The sequence below is a fragment of the Coturnix japonica genome, chromosome 18 (genome assembly GCF_001577835.2).
Source record: "Coturnix japonica isolate 7356 chromosome 18, Coturnix japonica 2.1, whole genome shotgun sequence".
NCBI lineage: Eukaryota > Metazoa > Chordata > Aves > Galliformes > Phasianidae > Coturnix > Coturnix japonica.
In genome coordinates this window covers 3,804,846-3,822,072 of record NC_029533.1, presented here as the reverse complement: position 1 = coordinate 3,822,072, position 17,227 = coordinate 3,804,846, and the positions used below count along the sequence as shown (strand labels likewise).

The 17,227-nt window shown below is 50.1% G+C and overlaps 1 protein-coding gene across 2 annotated transcripts in view; it reads right to left on the bottom strand.

The window, feature by feature from the left end:
* Nucleotides 1-17,117, bottom strand: part of UBE2O (ubiquitin conjugating enzyme E2 O) — a 45,734-nt gene extending 28,617 nt beyond the window's left edge. Inside the window, exon 1 of one of the 2 annotated variants that reach the window (XM_015879778.2) lies at nucleotides 16,665-17,117. In XM_015879778.2, coding sequence (XP_015735264.1) covers nucleotides 16,665-17,054 — 390 coding nt within the window. In that variant the 5' untranslated portion in view covers nucleotides 17,055-17,117. Of the gene's footprint in view, nucleotides 1-6,622; nucleotides 6,801-16,664 lie in introns of those variants that run through there. The other variant, XM_015879779.2, reaches the window with a different exon arrangement.
* Between the last annotated feature and the right edge of the window lie 110 nt (nucleotides 17,118-17,227).

Sequence of the window (17,227 nt, the reverse complement as noted above, 5' to 3'; positions counted from 1 at the left end):
CTCCAGGGGCAGAAGGACAGAGTGGTGGTTACTTCTCCCTAAATCTCAAAGAAAGGCTTTAAAGGACTTCACAGAACCTAAGATGGCACCAATACTGCTCAGCACTACCTGCAGACTGCTGCCATTACAACTCTTGCTCACAGCACCACGAATGTGCCAACCCTTTGACATCCAGCATCATGTGGGATGCATCACCCACCCTACTCTAAGCATCACCAGCAAACCTTGGGTTTAATCTTACTGTGCAGCCAGCACGTGTGTTCAGAGCAGGAGGCAGCACCTACAGGTGGTCCATAGGGATCCTACTGCCAGCAGCAGCCTCAGCCCCACGCTGCCATGGAAGTAACAAGCCTTTCTTGCAGGCCCTTTGCTTACAGCAATGCGTTCTCACTCCCAACAAACACCTCCAGGTCTTAGGGCAGCAAGACACCAAGGGGCTCTGCTTTCATTTTCCATCAGGAATTAGGCTAAAAGAAATAAAATACATATACATATATATGAGTAAATCATCAGATGCAGCAAAAGTTCGGTTTAATTATAACGTGGGTAAACACAGTGCTCAGAGCAGAGGAATCTGGCTTCATAATATATCTCAGCAAAAATAAATCTTTTCCTTGGATTTCCCTCCTCCTAGAATGTCAAGTGCTATTTATTGTACCACTAACATCATTGCTGTAGCTCTGCAGATGTACACGACATTTTGGAAATCACTGCAAGACGTTCCCTGGCCTGATGAGCCCATGGATCCAAAATGGAAGGCTGAGAACGGGGCAATAGCTAAGAGAAGGAAGATAAGAAGGCAGGAAGGTTATCAGGCTGCTGGTGGATGGGACAGGAGGAAATCTGAAGGCATTTCCCAGCAGAGGGAGCACGGCACTGGCAGAAGTGGCTGGGAGGACAGGGGCAGCAGGTGGGCATTGACCTGAGCTGCACAGAGACACCGCTCCTCTGCTTTGCTTGGAAAGAAAATGGCTTTGGAATGGGCAGTAACGCCTTCAGCTTGTCACCCCCACACCTCTGTCCTGCCAGCAGAAGCAGAGCACTGTCAGCCATCACAGAAGGGATGAGGCAATGGGAAACAGCACAAGTGGGAGCTGAAGGAGGGGTAGAGAAGCCAGGACAAAAAGCTTTACAAAAGCCCTGAAAGAGAACCCAGGAATAGCACAATAATGGTGCTTAGCATAAAGACACAGAATGCACCCAGCTCTGCCAGCCCTGCTTCCCACACCCACCCTCTGGGGCAGCTGCCCCTAACACAGCCCAGGCAGCCCACCAACCTGCTCCCAATGCTCCACAGCCCCCACCCACTGCTTCACAGTAAGATGGCTGATTAAAAGCAGCCCTTCTCCTACCACCTCTGCTTAGGAATCTGAGAAAAGCTTGATAAAGAGCAGGGATCCAGCACCAGATGGCACTGTTACCTGAAAAAAACCCAGCTGAGACTGCAGCTAAGAGACACAGGAGATGCTGGCTAGAAGCAGACAGCACTTTGCCTATACAGCAGCCAACACTTCTTGCAGATGGACTCGTCCCTCCCCCAGAGCCTGTGAAGCAGGCTGGAGCTGCAGTGCCCTGCAATGGGAAGGCAGCACTGCACTGTGCAGACATGCTGACCCTGCTGAGCGATGCCTGGTTAAGCAATGGGTGCTGGTCTTTGTGCAGGACCCTCCAGAGTTAGACTCTAAATGGGTTTAAAGAACAAGATGCACTTGCTTGCTGGGAGACCCACCCCAAGGAGAAGCTGCTCTGGGCACTGCCCAACACCAAGGAGCACACTGCAGCCAGCAGCCCAAGTCCAGGGAACCCAGCAGCCATACTGATGGAGCTGTGCTCCTCCCTGTACAAGAACAACACCTAGCAGCTCTGATTTACCTGTCTTCAACTCCTTGCCTCAGGATGGAGATGGTGGTTACCATGCAACAGGTTCTTTGTTGCTGGGCTGCATGTGTGCTGTAGGAATCATGACCACTGGCAGCACGGGGGGCACACAGCAGTTGGTTATCAATGCACATGGGGAGCTGAATGCTGGCCCAATGCAAATATCTGCATTGCAAAAGCTGCCAGGGAACAAGAAGAGGGAGACAGAGACATAGCAACAGAAAATCACCGTGCCTCCTTTCCAGCTGGTTAGCTCATACACCGCTGCTGTGAATGCAAACCAGCCATTTCAATTAGCTTCTAATTGTTCACAATTATTCCGAGACAGTGAGACCTGCAAACAGCTTTGAGGCAACAGGCAAGGAAGGAAGAACAGTTTAAGGTGCCTTAACATGATTCACAGACCTGTGCATTGCAAGGCTCAGCAGCAGCAATGCTGCCTGAAAAACTCTCATCTAGTTGGTAAGGAACCCTGGCAATTTTACTGAATTATTTTATGGAGTAAACAGTGCAGCAGATAAAACCATGCTGAAAACCCACGCATAAACAGCTCGAGCTGCAAGCACAGCAGTGCTGTGTCATGGCACGCTCAGAGCACACAGAGCTGAGCCATTTCTCCTGCCCTGCAATGGGAGCAAACCATAGACAGGCACACATGGCTCATCTCACCCCCAGTGCCCCAGCACAGAGCAAGCAGTGACTCAGGGGGTGCAGCAGCTAACAGTGGCTGCGTGCCACAGTGAGTGCTCTGCAATGGCTTTCTGTTATCTAACAATGCCTTCTGAGCCAGATGCATTCAGGTATCATGAATAAAACCTCAATAATTCAAAGCCTTTACAACCAGCTCATGCACAGTCTGGAATGCTACAGAGCCCACCCTAAATTCAGTGCTAACACGGACACCCCGTGCAGCTTTCATCCCTGACAAACAGCAAAGCCACTCCCCCAGCTCACACTGCAGATGAGTGTGTGTGAATGCTGCTGGGACAATGCAGCACAATTGCATCATTGCCCAATAAAAAAACCAACCAAAAAACAAAACCAACCAACCTCAACTGCATTTTCTATTCACTGATGGAGTTCCAGTTATGTCTCCTGTACAGAAGAGCTGTATTGGCTGTTACAAAAAGGCACAGACCTTACGGGATCCATACGAGGGCTCTGGGAGCTCTGATTTCACAATGGAGTTTCTGCTACTGACATGTTGTTCCGCTGCTTTTTATTCAAGAAGGGAATCCACCACTTGCAGAATGGGAGATGCGAACATTTCCAAGCAGAGCAGGCTGAACTCACTGTCAGTGCACCCTGTAATACAACAGCAAACAACCTCCCATTCCCTCCAATAACTGAGAAAACCTTCTGATTATTATTATTCTTCCCTATTAAAGTCCATTGAATTTCCATTCTAAACATGCTGAATGTGAATTAAGTGGCCCCCTCTGCATATGGGTTTTATGAGTAAAATCTTTTATACCTGCAGTAGTCCTTGCCAGCCTGGTGTTCTCTGGGTATAGGCCATGGACATCAACAAGCTGCTTGCAGGACTAAGGTATTCAGATCCAGCTTAGGCTCCAGAAGGGCCCATAGTCTCCCAGAGCCACAAGGCACCTCTGGGCCAAGCAGCAAACCTCATGTTCTTAACAAGAGGACAGGCTCCCTAAGCAGAATGCCACTGCCCCTTCGTAGGGATCTGCACTAAAAGCATTCTGCTGCCCCTTCACTAACAGAGGCAAAGCAAGGGGGGTTGATTATTAACAGAACTCAGCAGACAATTATCCTCCCACCAATGCCAAAGACACACTAAGCAGGTAACACCACCTGGAAGCACCTGTAAGACATCTCAGTGCAGAGCTGGTTACAAAGGATGCTCAGATAGCATCGGAATGCATCACATTTGGCTCAACAGCTCTGATTAAAGTGCTTTTCTCCCCCTCCATCCTTCCCAGCCCTCCTTCTGCTCATTGCTCAGGCTGAGGTTTGGGACAAGCTGACAAGGTTCTTTTTAAGCACCATCACCACCTCTGGGGTCTCTCCCAGGTGCAACTCGCCAGCTGTGAGCAGCTCTGCTTATAGGAACAAGGGCTCACTCCAGACAGCATGACCAATAGGCAGTAATAGCCTGTTTGCCTGGAGTCAGCAGATCTGCCTCCAAACACAGAGAGGTTGTTTATGCTTTTCCCCCTTTCTTTAACAAGAAAAGCGTTTGCCTTTCAGAGCAGAAAGACACAGAACTCCATACCTGTGCTAACAGCCTCTTGGGGATGTCAGCACCAGGAGGGAAATGTGCTGATGAGGAATGATGGAGCTCATCGGTTCCAAAGGCACTGATCCCCATCCCGGCAGGGCTCCAAGAGGATGCTCTGTATATCTGGATGCCTTCGCATCTACACACCCAATAAAAACAGTCTGGAGAACAACTAATCAATGGCCACCGTCTGCAAAATACATTTCACCTTCTTAAACCAAGTCAGTTATCCTTGACAGGGAGCCCCATCTTTCCTGGAACTGTAATTCACTCGATGTCTGCTTCCTACAATGACTTTTTTATGAGGATATATCGCTGTGAACACATACAGGGAGAAAGGGAGCGTTCTGCTTTAACACCAGGCTGTTATGGGCCATACACACAACGTGCTCCTTGCTTTAATGACTTCAGTTATCACAGAGGGCTTCCAGCCCTTCACAACCCCAATGAAACACTGAGCCATAAACACAGTTGGAGTTTGCAAATGCTATAGCAAAACACCCTCGAGATGATTTAGAAAGCTGTGCTGTGACAGCTGCAGAGGTGCTCTGCTCCCTCCTTATCCCAAAGCCCAGGTTGGACAACCTCAGCTTGAATGCTATGGGGAGGGCAGCCCTGGGAGCCCTGCAAGGATGGGCAAAGCTGGCTGCAGACTGCAGGGCACCCAGGAGCCACGTGGCATGAAGGCAGCTGAGCCTTAGGCTGCTGTGTAAGCGCTGTCATTCCTAATGAGGAATAGAATCTACAGTGTCTTTGCCCAGAAGCATCACCCAGCTTTGCAGGCTGCACATACACACGTGTGCAGCTCCATCAGCCCCTCTGGGGCAGCTGGCACTGGGGTGGAACATGGAAGCCAGGAGGGAACTTGTGCATCATTACATTGGGGATAAGAAGTCAGAACAAAGCATTTCACCTGCAGGTAAATGCTCTGCTCAAGATACTGTCAAGATTAAGAAGTATGCCAAGCATACACACAGAAGGCAGTAAAAAGGAAGGTTTCTGGCCTTGCATATGAAATGACATGCTTTGTTCTTACTAGAAACTTAAAACAAAAAGCACCTGATTCAGCAGAAAGCCACAGCGAGAGGCCCTCAGGCGTGAACATCTGCATAACACACAGCCAGCCCAATGCTGGCAGCTGACAGCCATTCCTTACCCGTGTCAGGTTTGCATTGGTACACACTTCACACCATGCTCCTCCAACAGCTGTACCCAGCATACAGAAAGCATTGCCTTCCCCACATAGCACTGCCCTCCATCCCATTCAATTCACCTGTCCAGATTCATGTCTTACTCCCTGTAGCTCCACGCTGGGCTCACACTGCCATGCAGCACAATTCCATTCATCCTATCAGGTGTTTAACTCACACCTCCACTCCTTCATCTGTTACCCATGGCCTCAGGCACTGAATGCCTGGATTTGGACATGGATTTGGACAGAGGGCACACTGGGTGTCTGCCCTGCAGCCTTCAGGACCACGTGCCATGGTATGTAGCAGAGCTGATGCTGCTGCTTAATTAGGTTTGCTTAATGAGTCATATAAAACAGCGTATATGTAAGAACAGGTTTCCCATCAGTGTGGGGAGCTCACTGGATTATCTAAGTGAAACGCTGCCTTACAATGAGGTCTCTTTTTCATTCTACATACTTAACTTTGACCTACATTCTTCGGCTCCAGGGAGGTCTATCTCCAGAGGGGATGCTGGCTGCTCAGCTCCAGCACTTGAGCAGGGATGGATGAAACAGCCTCGTGTCTCTCTAGATTCAACACAACACATGAGAGCTCCAGGAGAGAGCACAGAAGGCCACAAGGTACAGATCAGGGTAGGCAAAGCTGCAGCCTAACCACAGCCTAATGGCAGTGATGCATAGAGCCCAAGGAGCCCGGCTAGCTGCTTTGCTGTGCAAGGTGAAGCTGCAATCAGATTTGAGAAAGGCCAAGGCAGGCAGCTTTGGGACAGGACAACAGCTCCAGCTCTAAGCTGCCAGGGCTGTAATTAGGGCTGCACACTGAGAGGAGTGAGAAAAGGCAGGGAGAGAGCAGCAAGGCCCTTCTACACTGTGGTTCCCCTAAAGCCATGGCTGCAAGGTGGGCTCCCAAGGGAAGAGCCCTCAGCTGAGGTCCCCTCATGCAGAGAGCACCCACTGCCCAGCAATGGCCAAATGGAGGGTTCAGCTCTGTCACCCAGAGTTGGTGCACACATCTGTGTGACAGCCTTAAGGGCTGCTGTAAACTGATCTCATCTCTTTACTGCTACGTTCACACCTTCAGATAAGGCAGTTTTTCACGACCCACCTTTGCATGGGTTGTGCTGACGGATGTCTCTGTTGCAGTGCTGCAATAACCAGCAGCCTATGGATTGAATAGCATACAGCCATACAGTTCTCCTGTCTGAGATCAGCACTTTCAACCCACAAGAGAACAGCAAACACTACTTTCCTGGGTGAGGAAACTGACATCTCCAACCCTCAAACAGAGCCTGAAGCTGAATCCTTACCAGATCTGTGTCCTTCACTGAAAGCAAATACATGTTTTAGCCCCAGATGTGGAGTTCCTCTTAGTTTTCAGGTCACTCACAAAGATGGGAAGGCACAGTGGTCATTATACGGTGGTGTGGCACACGTTGTCCATTGGTGCTGCCATCTCCTGCCCTGGCCACATTCTGGAACCTTGTTGTGACTGCAGTGTCACAGCTACAGCACCATGCAGGAGTCAGCACTGCTCCTCCTTGACAGTCACAAGCACAGCACGACTTGGGAGCACCTTCACAAGCACCACAGGCTTTGAATATTGAGATTTGTAAGCAGGCCCTTCCTAGCTCATCTAACAAAGCACCAACGTGTATAAAAGTAGGGAAACGAAAGAGCACATCTTCCTAAAAACAAGTTACCAGCGTGGGTGGGAGGAAAGCAATCCACAGCAATGTGTGACATCCCAACAACTGCTGGGACAGAGCACCAAGAAGCCCCCACGGCTGCAATAACAGCTCCTTGCAGCCAGGCAGGCGTCAGCAGAGGGATTTCACCATTGCTCAGGGCCTGGGTTCCAATCACAGGCTGCATGTTGTCACTTGTGATTAAAAGCTCTTCCTTTTCCCAGTCCTTAAAGTAGATTTGCCACTTTGCCAAATCACAGCCTGGCTGACCATGACAAGTGCCTCATATAAACTCCAAGGCAATGTTTAGACGAGGTGTAGCCAGAAGCAGCAGTACCAGCTACACGCACACACACCACTAACCTTGTGGTGCTCCTACCGGGGCCTTATTTTCACACGGGAACACAACAAACATCCTTTGTTTTACTCTTCAGAATGCAGATAACACTAACCTCTCCACTTCCATCCCCCTCCTAGTTCACATACCAGTGCTATTCATTAGTGGGAAGACCTAAAAAAAAAAGCTCAGCGTCACCCATCAGTCTGCTGTAGCTGCAACAAACCTGATCTTACAGTATAGAAGGAACCAGCTGAGCCACAACCCAAGAAGCCTTTCCTACCATGCTCAATAGCATGTGCAGGTTGGACAATGATGCTACAGACATCACTCTGTGCCTACTCCTTGATCTTTTGTTCCAAGCCTTCATTTAAGCACTGCCAGCAGTACAGACCACAGGCTGTCACCCTGTGCTGAACTGGAAAGGGGCTAAGTTAGCAACACAACTGGGAACAAACTGCACTCTGCATGGATTCCTTTGCTCTCCAAAACAACTGGAACGGACTCTCACTTCACATCATCATATTCACAGCAGCAAGGGGAGGCAGATGTTGAGCTGCACAGCAGGCTTCAAAGGCTTCACAAATGTCTTCTCCAAAGGCCTTGCTAGCCCAAATGGAGCAAGCACAAAGATCCCAGCTCCAAAGAGCTCTGCCTGCTGCTTGTTGCCTCCATCCCACGCTTACCCTTAGCAAAGCTCAGAAGCAGCACCTGCAGTGAAGCAGAACCTGCCACCTCTCCAGGCCATCATTTCAGTCCCTCGAGGATTCCTCTGACAGCAAACACTTCTCAGTGCCAGATTAGAAGAGATTAAGATAAACTCAAACCGCTGCGAGAGAAAGTTCAGGCTCATGTCAGTCACCGCAGGCAGCGAAGCACACAGCTGTAACTGCAGAAACAGGCTGGGTGGAGCAGCTCACCCCATAGGCAATGGCCAAGGAGGTTAAATACACCTTGTCAAACCCAACACAGGGCTCACCAGCACTTTCCAGTCACGCTAAGTAAAAAACCCACCTGTTCTTGCAGTGGGGACTCACTTTGCAGCAAGCACAGCAACGCTGGGAGCTCTCAGATAAGAGTATTTTCCCTACAGGTCTGCAGGGCTGCAATGTGCTCATCAGAAAGGAGGCTGTAATCTGAAAAGAAAAGCTGCACGGGGCAAAAACAAAAGGAGCTGAAGGAGCATCGTGGGAGAGATGACATTAGGTGTGAATATAAAGCGTGTTTCCACCTGAATGGCAATTAAAGAGGAGAATACATGGAACTGGTGCAATGCTGACACTCGTGCCACAGTCACTGTAAGACATAACTCAGCTCTTGCTTCTTCTAATCATTGCACGAGAGCAAATAGATTCCAAATGGTAATCAATGGTGACAGATGACAGTCTGGTTACTGAGACTAGAAAAAGCACAGGCACAACAACATGAGTAAGGAAGCCAGGAACCTAAGCTGGGTTTGTTGCAGATCTCCAAGTGTCAACACTGGGGCAGGGGGGAGAAAAAAAGCTTCCTCCAATTAAAGGTTTTATGTACGCGTTACAGTGACCACATCAATTAACGATACTTGTGATGCTTACTTCCTATAAATTATTAACCTTGCTCTAAGATGCCGACCAAAACAAGGAACGTGAGAGCTGAGGGCACAACACTCCTGTGAAACACACAGCGATCGAAATGGAAAGTGTTAAGTTTTCATCTAACACTGGGATCAAAGCAGCCCCAGGTGAGGAGCTTTAATGCCATCCAACCAGGTCCTTGAGCTGACCAGTGCAGTAGAGACAGCTCTGCCATGGAATAGAACAACCCCCACCAGCACACAGAACTCAACAGAGGAAGAAGCTTTCAGCCCCATGTAAGAGTGGCAAAGGCCAGCACAGCCCCATGTGCCTGGGGGACAGGCAGTGACTGAATCTTACTGTCCAACTTGCACAGTGAGAACATACAGAACCAGCAGGGGATAAAAGCATCAGCTGCTGTGCTCAACAGAAACTTCAGGATTCTTTATTTTGTAAATCCAGGAATCCAGGTATCAGGTTCTGGTATTTCCTGCACGGCGTCACTTTTACTGCTGGGTAATCCTGCAAGGTGTTCTCTTCTCTTATGTTTCAGGAACATGCAGTCTGTCTGTGCACAGTCTGGGAAGCAGCCCGGAACGTCCTGTGAGGTTTGTTGCAGTTCAGAAAGCTTCCATGGTCAGAATAACACGGGGTTTATGTTCATCGCTCCCACGCTGCATTAAATACACCTCGAGGAGGAAACATCCTATACCACCACACCTCATTAGGAAGAGCTTCCCAAGCTCTGGAACACCACAATGCAGCTCAGCCTGCTCTGACAGGAAAGCAAATGAATCATCCACATCTGCAGACTTCAACAACAACAACATTAAACCCAGAAGTTTTCCAAGGAGGACAGATTCCCCCCCTCCCTCCAGCCCTGCTTTTCTGCTTCCATCTCCTCTCTGTGGACCATTCACTAAGAGGAGATGGTACTTCTGCATGGGAATTTCCACAGCTCAGCCCTGCAGGCATCCTGGGGCACGAGGATAGAAAGGCTTTGGACAGAAGCTGCTTGACTTAAGGACAGAACAATCATTTTGAAGAGCTGCTTCATTTACAGCCAGTTACACAACCGTGTAGTAATTCTAAATTTAGAAAACGTGGCTATTTTGCCTCAATTCTAATAGTGTTTCAAGGAACTTGGACTCGAATGCTGAACAGAAGCACGAATATTTCTTGCAATAGCCATGAGAACTCTTCACTTGGATGGGATGTGCATCCTACCTTCCAGGGAAAAACAACTTCCATCTTCCACAGCGGTCCGAAGAGCAAAGCCAAGGGATGACTGCAGCGTTGGGCCCTGCTGGAAATCTGATCAGAGCAAAACTATTGGGCAGTGCTTCCTGTGCACTTCTGAAAAGCCAGATATTGGGGGAGCAGCCAGAAAGGCAGCACAGTCAGTGCAGCAGTGAGCAGAACTCCCCTCTGAGCAGCAGGGAAGGCAGGGGATGGTTTAGTGCAGCTGTGGAGTGAAGCTGGGTAAGGAAAGTATAAAGGTGCCTCTGATCTGTGCTGCTCAGGTTCTATGCCTGCACCAGCACAGCTGCAGTCAACAGTTTCACTGTGGATCCAGCACTTTCTGGCTGCATTGCTTCCCTGCAAAATCCTTACAGCATTTATACCTAAATTAACTCCAAAGCCACTAGGTTACCCACCACTTCACACATCTGAGGAAACAAATCAAGCCTGAGTCCCTCAATAGAAAGGTATATAAAATGCCAACCAGTTTCCAAGCGTTCCATTTTCCACATTCGGAATAAGCCATGCATTACAGTTTGGAGTGAGAATTATTTGTCTCAATAGACACAGTCTGTAATTACACCGAGGAACGTCAAAGGTTTTCCCACCACCCATACAGCTCTGCTCAGAAAAGGCCAAATGGAGAAGGCACGACCACAGCACCAGCAAAGCAAGGTCAGGGCCCAGCAGCACTGATGATGTAGGTGTTACCTGGAGTCACCTGTGGGGAAGGTTTGTCACCTTGCCAAGGCACTGCCACATCAACACCAGGAAACACTTGGAAGATTAAAAACGCTACTTCCTAAGTATCCTTATCAGCAGAGGAGCAGGGCTGTTTCTTGAAACAAAAGTGATTCGTATGCAAAATTCTTTTATTCCTGCTGTTGTATCCTTTCCAAAATAAGTAAAGAAACCTAAATCGGCTGTGATGGAACTAATTCCAGCTCTATCATCAGTGTACTTCACATTAAGCAGAATGCTCAGCCACAGACAGGAGACAGGAGTGATGTGCATGCAAGTCCCATCTTTGGGCTCCAAACTGCTGTTAGAAGCCTTCAGCTCCCATCCCCTCCGGTTCAGCAGCACTCTCCCTCCAGCAGCTGAACGCATCACTGTGTTGGAGCTGTGCTGAGTGCAGCACCACATGGCACACCACTGCAATTTTATGCTACAAAATGAAGGCTGCCTAACAGTGAGGGCAGAGCTGCCCAGCTCTTCCTCAGCCCAGCAATAGGCTTTGAAAGGATGCTGCTGTAAATGCAAACGGAGCTGTGAATTCAATTGCTCCTTGTCTGGAAGCTTCAAAACACAGCACCCACCTTTCCTGACCTGCACATCTCTGCCCTCACCTCCCATAGCAGCAACAGTGCTGCCCATCCGCTCACCAGGAGCTCCAGCATCAGCTGCTGAGGAATAGGAAAAGAGCTTTGCAACTCCCAAAAAGAAAAGAAATCACAGTGTATAAAGATACAGATGGCTCATTTTTAAGACCTTACCCACTGATCCCAGCACACATGCCATGCAGTCAGGGGGAGCAGGGCTGCAGCTGTTCACCTCTTTTCTCTCCATAAAGTGGAGTCAAAGCCTACACCACAAAGGGCAGAGAACCAACGTAGCACCACCTATCTTTTCCCTGTACAAGCATATATCCAAGGCAATTTGATACCAGAGTCCAGATGCATCAACAAGGAGCATATCCTAGCTTCCACCTACACCAGCATACATGGAAGATTCCTGCCTGGTTTCCAGTTTCCACCTGGGCCCTCCTCTGCCTGCTCAGCCCTCAGCCCTCCCACTGGGCTCCCTTTACCTTTCCCATACAGGAGGTAAGCACTGAGACACCTTCTATCAAGAGCTGCTTTCATTCCGTCAAGCCCAATGACCTCACCGTTAAGGGAAAATGGAAAGTGCATGGAAAAAAGCCCCAGTGCCACCACAAAGCCTCCCTGCAGGCTTTTTTTTGTTCCAGGACACACTTAGCATCCTCCTACCAAGCAAGTGGAGAAGCTTCAGCTCAGAGCACTGGTTTGATGCTGATGGTGGGAGGTAAGGAGTGCACAAACAACGAGGCAGGTTCCTCCCAGGGAGCATTCAGGAAGGTGTTAACGCCTTCTGAGCCCCTGAAATCCCACAAGCAATTAAAACAGTCACAAGAGATGAAGTTCTGAGCTTCACAAATGCCAGTTATCTTCCAGCACCAACGCAGATGCTGAGCAGTAAAAATAGTGTCTTTGCTCTGAGGAGGGAGCTGAGGACAGCTGGCATAAGCAAGACCTTGTCCCAAAAACCACCCTGCAAGCTTGTGCCACTTAACTTCAACACAGGACTTTAGCCAAAACAAAAGCAACTTCACAGAGTCACTTACAGCCAGGTCCCTGCAGAAGCCTCTGCTGGAGCTGCACAGCAAAGATGAAAGAAAACTTCATGACAAAGTCACAGCAAAACACCTCACTCACTCTCATGTAGGTATCTCAAGGCCTGGCACAGGATCCAACCAATTCCTCCTGAAGGTTTTAGTGCACCTCAGGTTGTGTGCTAGTCCTAAGAGCATCACTAATTGAGCTGTCTCTTTCCCTTTCCCAACTAACCCAGCACACCTGTGAGCCACAGAACTGGCTGCTCAAGGGGAGGCTTTGTCCATTTTAACAGTAACACTCCTGGCTGGGGTGCAGGAGCACTAATTAATTGCTGAGCCCAGGTGGCCGCTTGTGCTCCCAAATTATCAGCTCAGCACGCACACAAAATAACTCTCCATACAGTAACAACGCATACTTATGTTGTGCAGGAGTCCATTCTGCAGTAAAATATTAATGATGATCCCCAAGTCGATCTGGCAAGCATCAAATAAAGCAAAAAAAAACAACTTGTGGGTACGTGACCTTGTAGTGAGCACTCACAGGCAGGACTGTCTGACGTGGCTCCTGTTTGATGCAGTTCCAGTAAGCCCTTTCTTCCCTCCCATCTCTAATGGCTACGGATGTCAGGTGGTTTCAGAGCACCCCTGGGAGACTGACTGAAACATCAGATGCAAGAAGAGGGTTGGATACAGCTTCGCAAGGGATACAAACCAGTGCTATTGGTTTATGCGTGTGGAATCTGAGTGCTGCACTGAGCAGCATTTACTGCTGGCTCTGCAGAAGGAGCTGCACCCACACACAGCAGAACTGCCCTTGGTCACCTGCTGGACCTTGAGTGTTGTGCATCACCATGCGTGGACACCTTGCCCAGGTTTAGAGGTTTTTAAGGCTCTCTATGCTCTCTGCAGTTGCAAGGTGGTCATCAGTGAGGTCTGCTGTCTGGAGTGCTCACACTGGGCTGGTGGTGGCTGCAAAGGGACAGAGAGGTGAAAGCACAGACCTTCAGTGAATGGGAACATCTTCTCCCATGGGATAGAAAGAAAACGACTCCTAAGTTTAGGTCAAAGTAGTGATTGCATGACAGGATTCAGACAAGTATTCATGCAAATATTGAATTTACGTGGGAATAACAGCTTCAGAAAGTTCTCCTGCAACCTGATATTCATATCTCAATGTTTGAGGTCAAGAAATCACAGCAGTGGAGGCTGAGAAGGAACAGAAGGGCTGTGTGGGATGAAGCAGAGTTGAATTCAGACTAGAGGAGATAGCATCAGAACAATTCCAGCTAGTGAGCTGATCAGCCATGGGATTTGTGCCTGGGGAGCCCCAGACAGTTTGAACTGGGCAGAAAAATGATGCTGAACAGACTGAGAGCCATCCAAACCAAGTGGTTCCGAAGCTAAATACTCCCCAGAGACCCCATGGGGTCTCTACAGGCTGCCATGTAAACCAGAAGGTGCTGCTGGGACACAGCATCACACCTGGGTGCTGCCGCAAGCAGTTCCATCCCGAGGCAGAGCACAGGGCAGGAATTCAGCAGCCTGCCCTGCTGAAGGCCTTCTGATAAGGTGCTGAGACACAACACCTGCACTTTCTGCTTCCCCCATCTGCACAAGAGGCGTATCTGCCTTGCACAGGCTTTGGGAAATTGAAAGGCAGAGAAGAGCAGTGAAGCTTCCAGGTGAGAGGAAGAGGGAGGAAGGTAGCCCTGTTTTAAAGCTCCCTACAAGACTCACTACTACCTAACTTGGTCAAGCACTTCTGCAAAGAACCCAAAGGCAGCTCAGTGTGTGGAAGGAATATAACCCACACCTGAGGAACCCCGATGTTAAAATTCAGCTGGGTCCAAACCTCTGCTCATTTATTAGAGAAAGCATCAGGTGCCCCCAGCACTTAGCAGTGTAACTTCTAAGCAACACATCCATCCAGCACCATGAAGACAAGCTCTAGCAGCCAGAACTGCTCTGCAGGTTCTCTGTGTGACAGGACCGGGGTCAGACAGGACATGGCTGGCACACCTCTCTGGAAAGGGAAGTGTTTCCTTCCAGGGCTGTCTGGGTTTTACATTACTTGGCAACAATGATTTCCCTATGCTCTGAATTGGGAAAGCAGCCGAGGAAGGCAGGAAAGGAGGATAGAGAGGAGAAATCCTGGCTCCTTTTTACTCACGTGAATGTCACGATGCTGCTAATGACCATCAGAACCAAAGACTTGGAAAATCTCCTTGTTCAGGTGGAAGAGCCAGTGGGCCAAACATCAGCTCAAACTCAAGAGAAAGCTTCTATTACTTATTAACATCAGGAATGGCGTGGTGGGGCTTAAGCAGCAGCCTGCCTTCCACTTCCAACAGGAGAGAACAAAAGCATTCAGCTTCTAGAGGCAACAGTAACCACTATCAGCTCACATATTCCCTAGTAGAAAGAAATCATTCCTGCCCCCAGTAGCTGAAAGAAAACACAGAAAAGCTCTCAGATCATAACCCAGTTTTGGGTACACAGAGCAGCTTTTAGGATGGCAACAAGTGCCCTCTGCAACCCATGGTCTGGCTGCACCAGGCCAGGTTATCATTCCTGAAGACATCAAATAAACTCACAGACAAAGGTACTTGAAAGTCAGAGCTGCAGCCAGATGTACCTGCAGACACAGCTGAGAACAGCAGCCACAAGCCAGCAAACCTCAGACCCAAGACAACCACATGGTGCCCATGGTTTGCTCCCCTCAGCCCAGGTAGAGACATCAGGCTCACCTGGTGCCATAACACAAAGGGGCCGGGTCAGCAGACAGCCAAAGGACTTCACTTACCACCACGAAAATGGCAAAGCCCTGTGTGTTCCCAGCAGCGTCAGGTTTGTTTTTAGTAATCCCACACTGCAGAGCAGCTTGTACACAACGCCTGGCAATTTGGTTGTTGGGCAGCTTTTCAAATGGAAAAATCAATACAGTAAGTACACCTGAATTCTTCAAAGCACTTAAGAAACTTCTCCCTGGGGTCTATTACCTGAGTGCAGAGATGCCTATATCACAAAGACCACAAAAAGGAAGAGCCTTTATTTATGTAACTGCCTTCTGATCCCCCCCACCCCATCCCAGGCCTCCCTAATGCTGCACAGGGGCACAGCTATCCAGCCACCAAAGAACGAGCACTTAGGGATTCAATCCATGTTAGCTCCCCCATCCTGGGGTGGCCTTGGATGTCAGAAAACACAGCCCACATTGGGCCAATCTGTGCTGCTACAGCACACACAATTTGTATCTAGAAGCCGCAGCGATCGAATCATGATTTCTTTAGGGAAAGAAAAGGTTTTTTTTATTTAGGTAGAAACACACAACACAGCAATATCTCTCCCTGATGCCCGTTTTCATTTTGCTTATCTCCAACCGGTCACGTGTTTAATGACACTATCACCTAAATATAGCTCATCCTGCTCACCATCCTACCCATCCCCATAGACCACCGCACACCTCCTTGCTTGGCATGTTGAGCTGCTGGGAGAAGTCAAAGCAGAGAGGGCCCAGCAGCCCCTGTGTGTGCCTCCTGTGTGTGCCTCCCTCCTGCCTCGCTCAGCACAACGCCCGTGGCTGGCAGCCCCTTTGTGCTCCATCACAGTGCCCTTCTCTTTTGTCTCTGCGCCGTCGGGCTGTGCACAGCTCAGTGCTGGGTAGCAGGGATGCCCCAGAGACATAGAATAGACTCAGTAAGGTGAAGCAAGATCACTCAAATCATCCATTCCAGCCGCCTACCTGCACACTGCGTCCCTAAGCATGACATCTACTCATTCCTTAAGCACCTCCAGGGATGGTGACTCCCCTGCAGCCCATTCCATTGCCTCATGGCTCGTTCTGAATAGAAACCCTTCCTAACACCCAGCCCTGCAGAATGGAGCCGGAGGGGCTCATTCACACAGCTGGAAGACATAGGTGTACACACAGCTCCAGCCAGCACTGGCGTAAACAAGGGCAGAGCCACTGCTGCACTGCCAGCTCCCTATATATATGCAGGGATGCTGCATGGTGAGACAAGCATCCCTCCACACGCATCCCAGGCCTCTCACACAGCCCCAATGGCTCCACACAGGGATACAAGGCCCAGCCCAGCATCTCCATGCACTCAGGGCCCACCCTACATCCCGCAGCCCCCCAACCCAAGCCGGGCTCGACCCCCACGGCCTCACCTTGGTCTCCTTGACGTGCTGTTTGATTCCCTCCGGGTACCACTGCACCCTCACGTATCCCCGTCGCAGCGGGCTGGCTCTGCCCTCCTCGGTGCCTCCAGCCCCGGGGCCGCCCGATTCCGACCCCCCCGAGCTGGCAGCTCCCCCTGTTCCCCTTCCACTTCCCCCCGGTGCCGTCGTCGTTTCTTCATCCTCTGAATCGGAATCTTCGCCGTGAATGAGGCGAACCAGGCCGAACCTCACCGAGCCGCGATAACGACCCGACACCAAGTCGTGTGAGAACAGAAGGCGCTGAGAACCGCCCTGAGGAGCCGAAGGGGGTAAAGGCAAAGCGGGGAGCGGGGTCGGGGCGGAGGGAACCGGAGCCGCCTCAGCGGGGAGCTCCGCCATGGCGCCGGGACGAGCGGGAGAGCGCGGCCGGCACCGGAGGGGGAGGGGAGGGGCACGTAGTGCGTCAGGGGGCGGGGCTTAAAGGGACACGCCCAGTGCGTGGCGACGCTGGCGGGGAGGGCCACGCCCATCCAGTGGGAGGGGCAGAGAGGAGGGAGGAGGGCTGTCGGGTG